General features: G+C 40.0%; 1 protein-coding gene across 1 annotated transcript in view; it reads right to left on the reverse strand.

The window, feature by feature from the left end:
• Positions 1-19,655, reverse strand: part of LOC126163202 (dynein axonemal heavy chain 3) — a 1,221,238-nt gene that overhangs the window by 856,893 nt on the left and 344,690 nt on the right. The window contains exon 20 of the mRNA XM_049920156.1: positions 11,946-12,060. Coding sequence (XP_049776113.1) covers positions 11,946-12,060 — 115 coding nt within the window. The remainder of the gene's footprint in view (positions 1-11,945; positions 12,061-19,655) is intronic.

Raw genomic sequence — 19,655 nt, forward strand, 5'->3', positions numbered from 1 at the left:
AAACTGGACAAGTGCTAGTGGCATAGTGTTCCTGACTGTCAGACTTTGTGCTAAAGCCTCAGACTAAATTCTAAACCTCTCTGCAGTGTTCACAGAGGTAAGAGCCTGTCTCACCACCCTATTTATAGGCTGTATTTATACAGCCACTGCAGTGATAAGACACTTGACTGATACACACGAGATGGAACTCTGTCACTCTCACGAGGAATGAAGCCATCGAGTGTGGAAGCACAAGCCCTTTCAATTTAGGCCACTGAACCTATCTTTGGAGTCTCCCAGCTGACAATATGGAAAGGATAGATTGCTACTCGCCCAACAGGAACTCAGTTGTGAACAAACACAATGGAAAATACTGTTAAAATATTAAGCTTTCTTATGAAGTCTGTCTTCCAAATAAGAAAACAGACACACATTCACACAAGCTCAACTTATACACTATCTTTTGGCACTGGAGCTCAACTGCAACTGGCAGTTTTCTATTTCAGAATGAGGAATTTGTCCAAATTATTAATATGTTAGCAGTCTTTTCCATTGTGCCTGTCTGCAACTCAGTGCCTCCTCTGTGTGGTGAGTATCAACCTGTCCTTATTGTCGTTATTCAGTCCTGGACTTTCGACTATTTTCTTTTTATTTTCAATGCTGCCACATTTTCTCCACAGTATACCTGCATCATGCGGTTTTAATTCCATGCCCAACTCACCTTGAAGAAGACTATACAGTTATGATGCCAAATATTGGAAGAAAAAAAATTATGTCCCACATTCACACCCAAAAGATGATGGAATGCACTTCTACTTTGTATCTTTTCATCAGTCTTATATCTTCTTCAGTACCTGCTCCACTGCTATATAACACTCTGCACCACACACGTCACTCTCCCAGATGACCCAGGTGCCAGGCATAATGCATCACCTACTTGTCATATTTCAGGAATTATCTGTCACAAAAAAAGGTAGGCCCATTTATGAAAACAACTGTTATGCAACAAAAACCCCCTCCCTCTCCTCCCACTTTCATAACACGTCGTACACAACAACACCAATGAGTTCAACGGCTCCTACAGTACCTGGTGCCTGTGACCTATGGATACACTGTCTGCCTCCCCTTCACAACCATAATCATCTCTTCTGAACTATTCAGGTCAGATCAGTTCTTTCAACATATCCTCCATTTCTAATGTCACAAAACTGTTCATGTTCACACACATACTCCTACCGCAAGCACAATTGTGCGTAATGCTTTCCTGTATGATATTGTTGTTTAAAGTTTCATTTGTGTTCTGAAAGAATTCGATTCTGGCAGGGGGCCAGTGAGTGTTGCAGCGAACTGGAGTTCGTCTGGTGCAGCGCATTAATTGTTGCCTGCTGGCCAGGGCAAGGACGAGTGCCGCACGATGCTTCAGATATATAGTTTCCTGGTTAACACTAAGGATGTGTTAATGTTCTTGGTTCTCTTGAGAGGTGTTGGAAAAAGCTCTATTGAACAATTTGAAGATTTTATGGGAAAAGTATACTCACTTTAATATGAAAAGAGTACTGTATTCTTTAAACATCCGCAATGAATATACATCAAAACTAAGGATGTAACTATATAATACTGATCAACAAATTAGCTGCATTTTCTCACAACTGACTGAATTAGTTTATTGTCGGTAGATTGAGCAACAGGGGTCCAAACAATTGGGGAAAGTTACACTTTAGTAACAGTTTTAAAAAGAGACTTTGGACAGAGTCACATAGTTATTGGCTGATCTTACCAAGATCACTTGATTGCAGAAATATGGAACATGTTCGAAGCTTGCTATCACTGGTGCAATAGTCTGTCTGCAAGGCACAGATGATGGTTTTCTGTAACCCTCCCTCCATCACATTGTTGCTGGGACCCACAAATTGCTTCACCATTGCACTACTATATCTCTGCAGACGCCTCCCATGACACTCCTGCTGGTGTCTCCGTGACATGGCTGCTGACCTACTGCAAGTGCCTCTGCCTCACATTGCTGGTGTCACTATGCAGGTGTCTCTCCATGACACAGCTGAAACAGTATTCTGGAAACCACATCTACCAACAGGGATTCCATATAATCCTGTAAAACTAAGAATACTCTATTTGTCTACAACATCTTCAGTGACTTGAGTAATGGGAAACACATTTATACATACTCCCTGACCTCCAGAAGGCATTAAATATAGCTCCACACTGGCATTTAGTAAACAAAACACGAGATTACCGAGTATCAGTTCAACTTCGTGACTGCATTAAGGACTTCCTTCCAGATAGAAATGAGCAAGTAGTTTTTGATGAAGTGAAACTGCCATATGTAAAAATAGCTTTGGAATTATATTAACAGCACATTATAGGGCTTTTCCTGATCAAACACCAGTGCAAATTTCCCCAAGAGAAGCATTGTTCAGATATCAACTATTAAATTTCTGTCAACTGTTGGGCTCATATTAGTTTCTCCCATTAACATCTTGCAAAATGACCATAACAGGAAAAACAGAAATTAGAGCCCACACACAGGTATTGAATGTCTCTGTTTCTGGATGTCTATACCACACCTTCTTAGAGTTTCTAATACAGCAATCTCCTACACTTACATTGAAATTTGTGTCCTATATGCCTCGACTGTCAATTTCCATTCCACCTGATTTCTTTCCTTCTACAAAATTCTGCAGTTACCTGCCCCTCATATTTTCTTGTGTGGTATCATCTGCCCAATAAACTTCAAACTGCAACAACAGGTCAGATTTCACCTCCTAAAGCTATCTTATCTTCTCCTAAATGACCTCAGCAGCAGCATTTCCATTCTTGTTATAGTTGCAAGAGACTAGCGAGCAGTGCGTGGCAGAAAATGGAGATGACAGCCACCAGTTGGGGGAGCCACTGGAGGTATCATTAACAACAAACAGACAGGACAGACGAACAAGTAGGGGACGACAGTCACTACAATCTACCAGAGCACACCACGAGGCAAGCAATCGTGAACTGAGGTGATAAACGTGGTGAGACAACATCAATGCAGGAATACTCCAAACAACAACAGTATGCATTTCAACACACGGAACTGGAACACAGTATGGCTGAGAGGCACACACAAACTACAGTGAGTGCCAGACTGCTGGTGTAGTGCCACATGGCTCCTAAATACGTGACCGTGGGAAACACGATTGGCCGCGGACTTCACGTAGTATGGAGAGAGGCGCACTTGCATGGCGAGACTCGCGGTGCAGGCACGCGCTGGAGCACAGAGACCCCTAGTGGGTATTGAGGTCTGTACCCTCTGGTGCGCATTCGACATCTGTGGCTTCTGACACCAGACATCTTGTCCCTTTCCAGTTCCCTAAACAGCAGCACCATCACGCACCACTCCTCTCCTATAAACCAAGCTTGACCAACCTTTTTAATATCCCAAAACCTCCACTTCTCATCTAAGGAACTCTCTCCTCCTGAATTATCTGTATTATTCAAAAGTCTAACTTTCAGTTCTAAATCTGTTTGTAATCAATTTGCTTTAGTGTAGGGCTGACTTTCCTTCACACTTAATGTTAACTGGGACTATCACTTCACAACCCAGTCCCAAGAACTTTCCACAGCAAACCTTGTCTTGACCAATTCCAACCAAAATCCCAACTTACAGTTCCGACCATGATTCCAACCTGATCCATCAACACTACCTCACCCCTTACATGCCTTCCAAGAATTCCTAACATCCAGTGTTGCTTTACAACCCATTCTAAGATCCCTACAACATGACCTAACCTGTCCTCTGAAGAAGTCCAGGCTCTTTGTTCCCAAAAAACTTATGATTCCACCATTATCCTTGTGGCAGACAAGGGCACTGTGGTACTTGACCAACAGAAGTATGTAAGTGAAGGTCTACACTAGCTGTCTGACACTTCTACATGCAGCATTTGTCATTGAGATCCCGTCCAGACCTACAGTCCTTCCTTACAACCTCAGGCACCTCATAAGGACTAAAACCTCAATCCATAGAACTTCTTACCCTCCTCAACCATGCACTCCCATCTTCTACCTTCTTCCTAAGATCCATAAATCCAATTACCCAGGCCATCCCACAGTTGCTGGCTTCCAAATGTTCCCAATAAACATTGATAATGTATTATGATCACTAATTAAATACTTCTGGAGATACAGTCATTTGTTTGACCCTATAGCACAGCTACCAACATTGCAACAGTAAGTATTCTACAATTCTGAGACATAATATTTCCAGTAATATTTTACTTAAACTGAAAGAAACAAAATTAGGACATCTTGTACAACTTCTTGCACTCCCTTCAGCAGCTCACAAAACAGCCACTCATTGTTCACAGAAGAATGCTGAATATTAGAAGGACAGATCACATAATTAATGAGGAGGTACTGAATAGAATTGGGGAAAAAAGGAATCTGTGGTGCAACCTGACTAGAAGAAGGGACTGGTTGGTAGGACACATTCTGAGACATCAAGGCTACACTAATTTAGTATTGGCGGGGATAAAAATTGTAGACGGAGACCATGAAGTGAATACACTAGCAGATTCAGAAACATGTGTGTTGCAGTAGTTATTCAGAGTTGAAGCACAGGATACAGCAGCATTGAGAGCTGCAACAAACCAGTCTTCGGACTGATGGCCACAACAACAACAGTTTTGTGAACACTAAAGCTACACAAAACTAGCATATATTAATCTACTAGCATTTTTGCAAAAACTAAAACTTAGCTTCATTGGACCACATATTGTGACACACAGTGCCCCCCACTGTAACGCACATTATCTCCTATGTACAAGTATTATAATATCGTTATAGCAGCAAATGCATTTAAGTTAAAATCCCGTAACTGTAAAGTTTCACAAAGCAGCATCAACCTTTATTAATAAAGCTCTTATGAGCAACAATTCAATAATACGACATACTTTCATTAGACTTCATGGCAGACATGGGAAAACCATCTTCCTCGGTTTGGTGTAGTGCCATTTGACGTTGCTTCAACACATCAACTCGGGAAACTGGATAGGATACAAACACACCAAGGCAGTTCCAGAATGCAAAAATCATATTTCACTGCTAACTTTAAGAAATTGTGTTACGACAAAACCATTCCTCATGAAATTTAAATTTGCACACTAAAGAACGCTTAATGTGGAAGGAGGCTGAATGTGTCAAATAGAATATACACTTTGTAGTCGGTCACCTCAGAAAAGAACTGTTGAGATGATCATGAGATTGAAGGAAAAGAACAAAAAAGAACCAGAACTGAAAGGACACGGGGTTGCAGATAACTTCAGAGAGAGCATTAGGGAACGACTGACAAGAACAGAGGATCAAGTAGGTAAAAAGACGAGGGCTAGTGGAAATCCTTGGATAACAGAAGAGATGTTGAATTTTGGAGTAACATCAAATAAACATAATGAGAAAGATATAATTGACCTTTGAGAAGCAATAAATTTGGAGTGGACTTTGTATTCTGCCAAAAAAACCTGCAATCAGTTTACAATGACAAGATGCTGAAGCCAGCCAGACACAGAGGTCATAGGAGTAGGTTGTGCTTGCATGAATATATGTGTGTGTGTGTGTGTGGGGGGGGGGGGGGGGGTTGGGGGGGGGCCATCCGCATTCGCATGTGTGTGTGTGTTGTCTGCTTCAAAGAAGGCCTTTTGGCTGAATCTCACTTGTTTAGCAGTCTTTTTCTTGTGCCTATCTGAGACTCAATATCTCCACTCTATGGTGAATAGCAATCTGTCTTTCTCATAATATTGTCGTTATTCCATACTTTCTTTTCCTTTGCTTGTTACTATCAACTTATAATAATTTAAACCCATAAACTCTTTACTAAGAGGTATGTCTAAAAGTAAGTGTAGTGACCATAATGGGCTGTGGTTTTTATTTTTTGAGGGAACCATGGACCTTGCCATTGGTGGAGAGACTTGCATGTGTCAGAAATACAGATAGTGGTACTGTAGGTGCAACCACAATGGAGGGATATCTGTTGAGAGGCCGGACAAATGTGTGGTTCCTGAAGAGGGACAGCAACCTTTTCAGTAGTTGCAGGGGCAACAGTCTGGATGATTGACTGCTCTGGCCTTGTAACATTAACCAAAATGCCCTTGCTGTGCTGGTACTGTGAATGACTGAAAGCAAGGGGAAACTACAGTCTTAATTTTTCCTGAGGACATGCAGCTTTTCTGTGTGGTTAAATGATGATCGCATACTCTCGGGTAAAGTATTCCAGATGTAAAATAGTTCCCCATTTGGATCTCCAGGAGGGGACTACTGAGGAGGATGTCATTATCAGGAGAAAGAAAACTGGCATTCTATGGATCGGAGGGTGGAATGTCAGATCCCTTAATCGGGCAGGTAGGCGAGGAAATTTAAAAAGGGGAATGGATAGGTTAAAATTAGATATAATGGGAATTAGTGAAGTTCGGTGGCAGGAGGAAAAATACTTCTGGTCAGGTGTATACAGAATTATAAATGCAAAATCAAACATGGGCAATGCAGGAGTTGGTTTAATAATTAATAAAAAAATAAGAGTGCAGATAAGCCACTTCAAACAGCACAGTGAATGCATTATTGTAGCCAAGATAGACACAAAGCCCATATCTATGACAGTGGTGGAAGAGTCCTGCGGACAATGGTAGGCTTCAGATAGATAGCATAATGGTAAGACAGAGATTTAGGAAGCAGGTTTTAAAATGTAAGAAATTTCCAGGGCAGATGTAGACTCGGACCAAAATTTATTGGTTATGAACTGTAGACTAAAACTGAAGGAACTGCAAAAAGGTAGGATGAACTGAAAGAACCAGAGGTTGCAGACAGCTTCAGAGAGAGCATTAGGAAACCACTGACAAGAGCAGGGGAAAGAGATACAGTAGAAGAAGAATGGGTAGCTTTGAGAGATGAAATAGTGAAGGTAGCAGAGGATCAAGTAGGTAAAAAGACAAGGGCTAGTAGAAACCCTTTGGTAACAGAAGAGATAATGAATTTAATTGATGAAAGGAGAAAATATAAAAATGTAGTAAAGCAGGGATTGCTAGAGGACAAATGTAAGGATGTACAAGCATGTATCACTAGGGGTAAGATAGATACCGCCTACAGGAAAATTAAAGATGCCTTTGGAGAAAAGAGAACCATCTGTATGAATATCAAGAGATCAGATGGAAAACCAGTCCTAATCAAAGAGGGGAAAGCAGAAAGGTGAAAGGAGTAAATGGAGGGTCTATACAAGGGCGATGTACGTGAGGGCAATATTATGGAAATGGAAGAGAACATGGATGAAGATGAAATGGGAGATATGATACTATGTGAAGACTTTGACAAAGCACTGACAGACATTAGTCAAAACAATGCCCCAGGAGTAGACAACATTCCGTCAGGGCTACTGATAGCCTTTGGAGAGTTAGCCATGAAAATATTCTTCTGTCTGGCAAGCAAGATGTATCAAACAGGTGAAATACCCTGACTTCAAGAATATTATAATAATTTCAATTCCAAAGAAAGCAGGTGCTGACAGCTGTGAAAATTACTGAACTATTGGTTTAGCAAGCCACTGTTTCACAATACTAACACGAATCCTTTACAGAAGACTGGTAGAAGCCGACCTCAGGAAAAATCAGTTTGGATTCTGGAAAAATGAAGGAACATGTGAAGAAACACTGACACTATGACTTCTCATAGAAGATACATTAAAGGAAAGGCAAACCTACATTTATAGCATTTGTATACTTAGAGAAAGCTTTTGACAATGTTGACTGGAATAATCTCTTTCAAATTCTACAGGTGGCATGTGCAAAAGGCTATTTACAATTTCTACAGAAATCAGATGGTAATTATAAAAGTTGAGGATATGAAATGGGAGCAATGGTTGAGAAGTGGATGATACAGGGTTATAGCCTATCCCAAATATTATTAAACCTGTATATTGAGCAAGCAGTAAAGGAAACAAAAGAAAAGTTTGGACTAGGAATTAAAATCCAGGGAGAAGAAATAAAAACTCTGAGGTTCGCCAATGACATTGTAATTCTGTTTGAGACAGCAAAGGACTTGGAAGAGCAGTAGAATGAAGTGGACAGTGCCTTGAAAAGAGGATATAAGATGAACATCAACAAAAGCAAAATGAGGATAACGGAATGCAAGCAAATTAAATCAGGTGATGCCTTGGAATTAAATTAGGAAATGAGATACGTAAATTATTAGATGAGTTTTGCTACTTGGGAAGCAAAATAACTGATGATGGTCAAGTAGGGAGGATATAAAATGTAGACTGGCAATGGCAAGAAAATATATTCTGAAGAAGAGAAATTCATTAACATTGGGCATAGATTTGAATGTCAGGAAGTTCTTTCTGAAAGTATTTGTATGGAGTGTAGCCATGTATGAATGTGAAACATGGATGATAAACAGTTTAGACAAGAAAAGAATAGAAGCTTTTGCAATATGGTGCTAAAGAAGAATGCTAAAGATTAGATGGGTAGATCACGTAACAAATGAGGAGGTACTGAACAGAATTAGGGAGAAGAGATATTTGTTGTAAGACCTGATTAGGAAAAGGAATAGGTAGGCAGGACACATTCTGAGGCATCAAGGAATCACCAGTTTAGCAGTGGAGGGAAGCGTGGGGAGTAAAAGTTATAGAAGAAGACCAAGAGATGAATACACTAACCAGATTTGGAAGGATGCAGGCTACAATAGTTACTAGGACATGAAGAGGCTTTCACAGGATAGAATAGCTTGAAGAACTGCATCAAACCAGTCTTCGGACTGAAGACCACAACAACAACAACAACAACAACAATGAGGGTTGGAAACACTGGGAAGTAGAGTGGGGTGGGGGATTCCCTGACCAGAGTGGGCATTGCAGGAACATGGTAGTGCAATAAACTCATACTCAGTGTCCAGTAGCCTGAGGGATGTCAGTAAGAAATCTCTCCAAGTGCAAGCTACACGCTGATGTCTGCTTCCTACTTGCAGAAGGAATAACACCTATCGAAATTTTTTTGTGAATCAAATTGGTTCATAATGAAGGTTTTGTGATCAGACCATGTATGTTTAAGTGGTGTAGGGAGATTAGTGGAGGCAGAATAAAATGTTCATGACGAACAAAGGACCTTCAATTTTGACTGATGAGTTGGTGTAAAACATCAAGGAAGCCGTTTATGAATAGCACAGATTGACAATGGATGAAATTTCTGCAGTATTCCCTCAACTTTCCAGAACTCTTATACGAGGCATGCACAAAAACTGTGCACAAGGTGGCTCCCAAAACAGGGTGGCTGAGACAGAATGACAGTTATCACAGTGGCATCACACCAATTCCCCATCTGCCAAAAAAATTCAAAACCACAATTTTGGCCAAACAAATGATCGCCTTAGGGTCTTGAGGCAGAAAAGGTATCATTTTGGTCGAATTTATGCCTCAGAAGGAGACATCACTGTACAACAATATAGTGAGACCCTAAAAAAACTCATAAGGAACATTCATAACAAAAGAAGGGCAATGCTGAAGAAAGGAGTGTGCTTGTTGCACAATACTCGTCCTCACACAGGCTTAGCCATCAAGGTGCTCTTGGGCTCATTTGATGGGATGTTTTGAACCAACATCTATATTTCCTGGATTGGGTGGCTTTTGATTACCATCTTTTCACCTTCTTGAAGGCACACATAAATGGAATTAAATTTTCAACTGAGGAGCAGGTGCAGAAAGAGATTATGAAGTGGTGGAAAGAGATGGTGGGAGAGTTCTTTGAGGAGCAAGCTTGTGCCACAGTTCATCACATTCACTAACTGTCATGATGATCATGTAGAAAAATAGTCCACAAGTGTATCAACAATGTCCTGTAATTTCTTTTTCAAATATACTTTTTCTAAAAAAAAACATGCGGCGTATATTCAACTCTTATACGTATATTATTCTTAAACATTGAATGTGGTCGTAGTACAAAAAAAATGTGCAACAGATATTGTACATTAATATGATTGCCCCTTCACTTCACAGAGGTAATGTTTAAAGTTGTCTTTAGATGTTAATTTTATCTAGTTTTTTTCTTTCTGTATTTCTCAGGCTCAATACAGCTTTTAAAACAGCCACTGAAATTATTTGGCAAACTACAGGAAAACAGTGAAGGAAACTATACTAATCAGGGATTTATTAGGAGAATTGTTCATAATTCTTCATCAATGTACAAAATACTGATACATGAATTTGAATCAAACGATGGAAAATCCAGGATGCAATGTAACAATATTATGAAAAGAAAAGTTGTTGCCACCATAAAGCAGAGATGCCGAGTCGCAGATAGGCACAACAGAAAGAATGTCACAATGTAAGCATTTAGCCAACAGGACCTTTGTCAAAAATAGACGACACACACACGTGCGCGCGCGCGCATACACACACACACACACACACACACACACACACACACACAAAACATGACTGCAGCTTCTGGCAGCAGAAGCCATACTCAGTGTGTGGGAGTTGTGTTTGCATATATGTGTGTGTGTGTGTGTGTGTGTGTGTGTGTGTTTGTTTTCTACTTTTCACAAAGGTCTTGTTGGCTAAAAGCTTGTATTGTGACAGTCTTTTTGTTGTGCCTATCTGCAACGCAGATTCTCTGCTATATGGTCAGTAGCAACTTTCCTTTTCGTAATATTGCTGATCTATGAATTTATAATTAAAGTCAGAAGACGAAGAAGATTTATACACCTCAAAAGCTAGCGTTAAGCCATATTACAATCCAAATTTAGTAAGTCACCAGTAATCCTCCATTTCTGATTGTTTAAAGAAATGAACTCCCATGTATAAATTAACTTCAAACCGGATGAGTATTATCCAGTTTTTCAAGAATCTCAATGTTTATGGAAGCGTATCTCTTGAACTATGAACTGTACAACAGCATAACTTTGGTGGTACATTCAGTAGTGTATGAGGATCCTGCCGGAGAAACGTGTTGCAAATATAGTTGGTAGTAAAGAATTAAAATGTCATGCTTATGCTAGAGTTTTACTGTATGAAAAGTGAAAATGCAGTATGTCATAAACTATGTTCCTTTCATTAATTTGTGTGTGTGTGTGTGTGTGTGTGTGTGTGTGTGTGTGTGTGTGTGGTGTTGGGGCTGGAGGTAACAGTGAGAAAGAGTTTAAAAAACTGAAGTTTACAACATTATGAGAAGGAAATTTGCTACTCACCATATAGTGGAGATGCTGAGTTGCAGATAGGCACAACAAAAAGATTTTCACACTTATAGCTTTCGGCCAATGGCCTCTGTCAACAATAGACATACATACACACACACACTTTCACGCAAACTCAACTCACACTCGCACACACGACTGCAGTCTCAGGCAGCTGTGGTTTCAGTTGCCTGAGACTGCAGTCATGTGTGTGAGTTGTGTGTGTGTTGAGTCTGTGTGTGCACGTGTGTGTGTCTATTGTTGGCAAAGGCCATTGGTCGAAAGCTTTAAGTGTGAAAACCTTTTCGTTGTGCCTATCTCCACTATATGGTGAGTAGCACCTCTCTTTCTCACAGTATTATTAAACTTCCATCCTAGATTTTCCATTGTTTGAAAAACTGAAGTTTATTAGAAGTTGTTAAGCACTCTCATTCTCAAATATTCATCGACCTAACGGCATACAGGCAGTTTCTAACTTCAATACTTGATACACTGTGCTACAACGTTAATGTAAGATTATACCTCTTAATGTGTAGATTAACGAGAATTTTAAATTTTTTAATTCAGTCATAATTATATAAAATACTCAAAATGAAATGTTTGTCGTCCCTGGAGGCCATCAGATAGGCAAGTTAGAAATGGGACCCTATGACTGTTCCTGCTGTTACTAATACAGATTCTCACAACATAGTTCTATTTGGCACACAATAACTTGTTTGTGAACCATCTTACAAATATTTTTATTTAGAAACTAAATGTAAACATACCATGGACGTCAATTACAATGAGGGCACAAATTGTGACTCTTGCTCCAGGTTTCAATTTCCCTCGAACAACACCAACCATTTCTTCTATCTGTCGATCACTCTTTATTTTGTAATCCTTTAAAAAAACAAAGTTTAAAAATAATCATTTAGTCTGAATCCAAAACACATGAATCTTTTATTAATTTTTAAGTTTATTCTAAAGAGGACCTGAGGAAGAAGGCATACAGTAGACTGGACTATTGAGCAAACAGGAGGAGGAAGATCCATGTCCCAGTGCTCATTGCACCAGTAAAGAAGGTTAGTGGAATTGTCTAGCCGAATTACAACTCATCACATGGATAACAACACATTAATTATTAGTAACAATTCCTGCCATTTAATATTTCAGAACTTGGGAGTTAACCACTACGTAAGGGCAGTATTAGTGGCATTTTGAATCTTTTCATTACAGAGATTTATTGTTTGAAGATAAAATTTATCAGTCTTTTGTATCAGATAATACTTAACATGAAAAGTTATTAAAAACTATTTTCATGTAAATTGTGTGAGCACAACTGGTAACTTCCAATCTATTCTTTCATTACTATCTTGTAAGGGAGTTATCAAAAGTTGTGATCACAGTTGCAGCAGAATTGTACTTTGTATGAATATGTTTGAGGTGCTGATTACAAAAATGTATACACTAAGTGCCATAGCCAATTACACTGTAAGATACAAAGATGCAATATTCCACTCACAGTGGACCATAGTCAACATGTCGTGACTTTAGTAAGTGTAATCGTCATGAAAAATGTTCCTCTAGCTAGTGTAGTTATTTGCATTGTATACTGTGGGTGACACCTGTCACACTGTATCGAAGATCACCTTAAGTGTCCGAGTGACATATACGGGAACCAGACAGACATTACGCACAGGAGCCAGGAAACAAGTATAATGGTGATCCTTGTCTCTGTTGCACCACCGTTGGCAGTTAATTTATGTACTTGTGGTGTTACTAATTGCATAGCACAACATGTCACTCACAGTCAGCAGAATCATGTGATAATGAATCCTCCAAATATAGTGAGCATTATTGTTAGCCATTACCAACACAAAAGAAGATTCACAGAAAGTACAAAAGAAGAGAAATGCAGATGCATTCATAATCAATGTGATATATGAAACAGTGGCAACCACTGGTAATAATATAGCTCACAAAAATATAACAGACGATTTCGGAGACTAGAAATATGCAGAACAAGACTTGTCTGATTGCGAAGAACTTGTAAATGATCCAGAACCTGATAAGTGACGAACATTTCTTATGAAGTGATGGAAACCAGTTGTCTGCTGATCTGCCAAGACCACTGATGAGGAAAAAATAAGAGGAGAAAATTGGTTTCCAGGATTCTGAGAAAACTAAATGATTAAGCTTCAATGTAGTGCAGAAACAATATCATATGGTGCAAGACAAACATCACCTATGAAGGAGAGGAAGGGCAGTGCTCAAAACTTCACACGCTTGATAACCACGTACTGCAAAATTCATGTTGGCGAGAGTTGTTCAAGGCACTAATGTTAACGACAGAGATACTTGTGCTTGGGGTTTGGAAAAGGCCTGATAAATAGGACTGACTCAGTTCACTGGATCTATCTGGATAGGTTGCAAGGTTTACACAGACACACCATCTTAGCTAATGGGCAAAAACAGAATGTGTAGCCACTGAAGCCTGGAATGAATACAGATGGTGGCACAAATGAAAGACATGGCGAGTTTTGCAAGGACGTAATGTCCTTAATGAAAACCACGGACATATATAGGTGTACAATATCGATCAAAGTGGTATATGGAAAGAATTTCAGTCATCACAAACTCTGCATATAGAGTGAGAAAAGTTGGTAAGAAGTTTGGTGCCGAGTGATTATGCAACAAATCATTCTTAAATCATCCAACCGATTATGTCAGCAAGTGGATGTGTGTTTCCAGAGATGCTTGGAATTTACCAGGAATCTAGAGTAATGCAACACATGCAGAAACCACACAGTCTAATTCAATGGATATTTTTTAGACTGATGAGGCACATTTTACTCTGCACTGTGGCATGAGAATTGTCACATACGGGGTTCTAATACACCACATGTTGTGTAGGAACACCCACTGCACTCAGCCTGTGTAACTGTGTGGTGTGATTTGACAATCTCATTCATTCTCAGTCTATTTTTCTTCAAGGAGATGACACGTTGCAGGCCTGTTAGGTGAACATCGACGTCTGCGCATCATAAGGTCTTCCTTGTGCAACAAGTGATTCCAGCTTTTTTTAGAATACAACTGCATCCACAACACAATTTCCAGGCAACTGGAGTGACATCACATGTTGCTTGCTGGGTGATAGAATTGCTTTGAGGAATCTTCCGTAATGACCACATCATCTCTAGGCAATTTCGAGATGTATGGCCTTCCAGATGCATGAACCTAAATTGATGTGACATTTGGCAGCGGGGTTATCTCGAAGATCAGAAGCAGTGTGTTGCTGAGTCAGGAGATGATATTAAACACACAATGTAAATTGTGACTGTATCTTAAGAAACATGCCAGAACCACAATTACCACGTGTCTGAAAGTTCCTCCCCTTTTGCTGCACCCACACCACATTCTGACTGCTTATAGTGCCATATTCTTACCTGGTGGTAGAAAGTGGAACTGTTAGTTTTTCACAAATAATCTGCTCGTGCACTGATTAATGAACATACCTATGATGTTCTGGAGGCCCACACTGCAGCTCTCTTGAACACCATCAGTTTAATCATAACTACCTGGTATATGGACAGTGGGATAATACAGTAGGGACATATGGTTGATACTAAAACAATTCATCAGTGGATCAGTATAGAATGGAAAAGAAAATAAATGTTGATAACTACAGGTGATGGGCTTAGTGCAGGTGGGTCCCTCTCATCCTGTAGGTAAGTGCTGGTCAGTTAGCAACTCATGCAGCAGAATCCTTGATTGAATTTTCCTTCAATACAAGGTTTAAGCTGTTTCACTCCCTCTCACACAGGGATCTGAGTGACCTGTCCTTCCTGTTTAATCTATCCCAAAAAAAACACACCACCTAACACCTCCTCTATGTGCTGAGTAGAAAATCAATTCTTTCCATTTGTTGTAATCCCATCCTGGACTTCCCATTGTTTAAATTTTGTAAAACATTTAATTTTAACATTCATTTTTAAGATTTGCAAATTGCAGTAATATAAATTATCTATTTTAGCTGCCTTAAATTACAGAGTTTCTAATGTTTAAATTGTATTATTTTGTAGAAAGAACCATGTTTAAAGTTGTGCTGGATGTTCTTAACATGTTAAATGTTTACATTCTCGATATTTGACTACATCATTTCACAATGCTTTCTAGTAACTTCTACTAAAACATTCCACATATTTCATACAAAAACTGCATTACATGAACAGATTTTTATCTTCCCATATTTCAAACTATTGAGATGACTGAACAGGATACTGCTGTTGAGTAAGTGTTTAAGCAGACCAAACAGTGAAGGTCATCAATCTCCCATTTATCCATCCCCCACCAAGAGTAGAAGCAGTGTACCCAATCTGTCTGTATATGGAGCAAATTCTGTTTGAAAGTTCAAGAAAATGTTCTAAATATTTGTGTAGTGTGTATATAAGGTGGAACGTGGGAAGCAGCTGGGCATTCACATAGTGGGATATTGGAAACCAGCTAAAAACCACATCAAGGCTGCTCATCACACTGACTCCTCAGTGTTAATCCATGAGGGGGTGTCTGTCTGGAGCCAACTAACTTTGCCATCCCTGAAGCAACCACATCAACATGCGCAGGCAGATACATGCACTGAAAAGGAATTTGAATGCGTGAAGTTTCAGTTTTTATACAATCGTAATTTATCATCAGAAATTAGATGATGATTTTTTCTACTGTAGGATACTAAATTACTTCAAATGGTGTTGAAGAATGATCAATGCATGTAACACACAAACATAATGTACAGTATATACGCAATAACAGAGAAGGAATTACAACGTATTGCAAGTCATGAGAATGCTGACTACTTGTTAGGCATCTGGTATGCAGTCCATGGACCCAGAAGTTGCACACAGAATGAATGGGATTATGACATTATTATGGAATCTCATAAGTGAAAAACAAATAATAGTTTTTAGTATAATGTAAGAAAGCTTTTGTATTACTGTTAGATTGGGGGCACTCAATTCTCAAAGAGAAAGGATGTATTAGCATATTGTTAATGGACTTAAATGTAGATACACTGATGTAATAACAATCTGGATATGGATGCTTGAAAGTGGAAATACATGTTCAGTTGTCATTTGATAGTTTGGTATAAGCCATGAGTCAGAAAGCTTTAGCAATTTCCTGCAGCACAGAAGACACTTTGGAGAAGGCCACACAGGAGTGGCACCACATAGCTGGCACACAAAATTATACACAGTGACCAGAACTACACACAACCAAGATTCATCTAAAAAAGGTAATCCTTCAACAGAATACTGTGATGCATGGTACAGGATACAAGTGAAATAGTACCATGTGATACCAAACTAAACTAAACCTACTAACACAACCAAAGCCCAAATGTTTATTTTTCTTGCTGCATACAGTGACCACGTTCTCAGAGAAAAATTGTGCAAAAGAAAAGCATTAACAACTTAGAGTTTGTCAAATAAACAAACAGCATGAAGAAGATATAGCTGCTATGGGGGGAAAAAATACCAGCAGTGGCATTTGACACAACAAAGGGATAAATCCCATTCCAATTACTAAGACGCATTTCGACAGAGATCTTATCTGTGAGACACTGAAATCAGCAGTACCACAGCACACTACAGATACATCTCAAAACAACAACCCTGTGCAGTCTTCGACCACTGATGGCACATAGCCGTGTAACTGCAGTCCACGAGAATTGATGGCACACCACCATCAGGAGCTAAAAGGGGACACCATTCGACATGATACTACACACAGTGAGCAATGAATTTTGTAATAGTTGTGTTCCTCATCTACAAGATGGAAGAAAACATATACGCAAAGCCATTTATGATAAATATGTACGAATGCCTGTTCTGACAGAAACCAGGGTGTAGGAAACAGAAACAAGTGAAATACTTAACTTCCTAAAGCAACAACTGGCTTATAATAATAAATAGTTGATGGAAAGCATTAATCAAAAATTTGAAGAAAACACTACAGATAATAAACAGACGATAGATGATGATAATAATAATCAACAAGCTGGTAATAATCAACAGTTAATGGAAAGCATTAATCAAAAATTTGAAGAAAACACTAAAGATAATAAACAGACAGTTAATCAAGAGCATTAATTAAAAATTAGAAGTACTCACATAATAGCAGGTTTAAATAATAAATTGAAAGAAAATAATGGCAACAGCAAAAAATTGTTTGACACTTTAAACATTAAATTCGAGACTTGGTGCACAAATTTTGAAACATTCTCTTCGACCTTACAGAGCTCAGAGGAATGTCTTAAAACCTTAAGGGACAAACTGGATAATACAGGTAAGCTACTTAGTGAAGTGTATCAGGTAGTAAATATGGAGTTTAAGCAATATTTTTGTAAAGTTATAGATAAGTTTGAAAAAGTACAAGTCAAAATCTCCAATACAAAATACATGCAGACTCTTTACTGCATAACAAGTTCTTAAATTATGAAGACCAAATTCCAAAATTTTGTAAAAGGTATCATTAACTTACAAAATAGCTCAACCACCTTAGAGGGTAATAGTACACATTACCAAGAATAAGATGAAGAAGAAGAAGAAGAAAAACTCTGGAGTGCAATTACAATTCAATATACACTCCTGGCAATGGAAAAAAGAACACATTGACACCGGTGTGTCAGACCCACCATACTTGCTCCGGACACTGCGAGAGGGCTGTACAAGCAATGATCACACACGGCACAGCGGACACACCAGGAACCGCGGTGTTGGCCGTCGAATGGCGCTAGCTGCGCAGCATTTGTGCACCGCCGCCGTCAGTGTCAGCCAGTTTGCCGTGGCATACGGAGCTCCATCGCAGTCTTTAACACTGGTAGCATGCCGCGACAGCGTGGACATGAACCGTATGTGCAGTTGACGCACTTTGAGCGAGGGCGTATAGTGGGCATGCGGGAGGCCGGGTGGACGTACCGCCGAATTGCTCAACACGTGGGGTGTGAGATCTCCACAGTACATCGATGTTGTCGCCAGTGGTCGGCGGAAGGTGCACGTGCCCGTCGACCTGGGACCGGACCGCAGCGACGCACGGATGCACGCCAAGACAGTAGGATCCTACGCAGTGCCGTAGGGGACCGCACCGCCACTTCCCAGCAAATTAGGGACACTGTTGCTCCTGGGGTATCGGCGAGGACCATTCGCAACCGTCTCCATGAAGCTGGGCTACGGTCCCGCACACCGTTAGGCCGTCTTCCGCTCACGCCCCAACATCGTGCAGCCCGCCTCCAGTGGTGTCGCGACAGGCGTGAATGGAGGGACGAATGGAGACGTGTCGTCTTCAGCGATGAGAGTCGCTTCTGCCTTGGTGCCAATGATGGTTGTATGCGTGTTTGGCGCCGTGCAGGTGAGCGCCACAATCAGGACTGCATACGACCGGCAAGAGAACTTGCTGTTCCAACAGGACAATGCACGTCCGCATGTATCCCGTGCCACCCAACGTGCTCTAGAAGGTGTAAGTCAACTACCCTGGCCAGCAAGATCTCCGGATCTGTCCCCCATTGAGCATGTTTGGGACTGGATGAAGCGTCGTCTCACGCGGTCTGCACGTCCAGCACGAACGCTGGTCCAACTGAGGCGCCAGGTGGAAATGGCATGGCAAGCCGTTCCACAGGACTACATCCAGCATCTCTACGATCGTCTCCATGGGAGAATAGCAGCCTGCATTGCTGCGAAAGGTGGATATACACTGTACTAGTGCCGACATTGTGCATGCTCTGTTGCCTGTGTCTATGTGCCTGTGGTTCTGTCAGTGTGATCATGTGATGTATCTGACCCCAGGAATGTGTCAATAAAGTTTCCCCTTCCTGGGACAATGAATTCACGGTGTTCTTATTTCAATTTCCAGGAGTGTAGCTTGCAAGGAAAAAAAAAAGAAAAAAGAAAAAAAAACTGTGGATATTGTAGATTTACTTATGGATCTCGTAGAAGGTTTGGAAATGAGCAGTGGCTTAAATTTGGCAAAGCAGTTCCTCAAGTTTAAGCTGGAGGGGGTAGTTCGCACAATCTATTTCTTAATAGATCATTACCCAGTAAGTGGAGTGATCACAAGAAGATAGATTTTGCGTTAGTATATTCATCTGGGGATACAGCAGAATGAGGTAATGTTCGTTCTGAAGATTCTAAGACATGGGAGGATTTCCAGGAGAAGTTTAAGAGGAAACACTTTTAATTCAGTACGCAAGGGAAGCTAACATTACAGTTTTTAGATCCAAAGTACCACAATAATTCATGGGGGACTTACGAATGGCTAAAGTGAAGTATTTAGACAATATAATAGATGAAACTCATGTAGTTAATGTGTTGATATGTAGGATACCACACTACATCATAAAAGAAATATGATAAGAGGATAAATTTCAGAAGTCACATGATAAGAGGATGCTCGAACATAGGAGATCCAATATCCTTTATCGGAGGAATAGACAAATTAAATAC

Source organism: Schistocerca cancellata, chromosome 2 (genome assembly GCF_023864275.1).
Source record: "Schistocerca cancellata isolate TAMUIC-IGC-003103 chromosome 2, iqSchCanc2.1, whole genome shotgun sequence".
Taxonomy (NCBI): domain Eukaryota; kingdom Metazoa; phylum Arthropoda; class Insecta; order Orthoptera; family Acrididae; genus Schistocerca; species Schistocerca cancellata.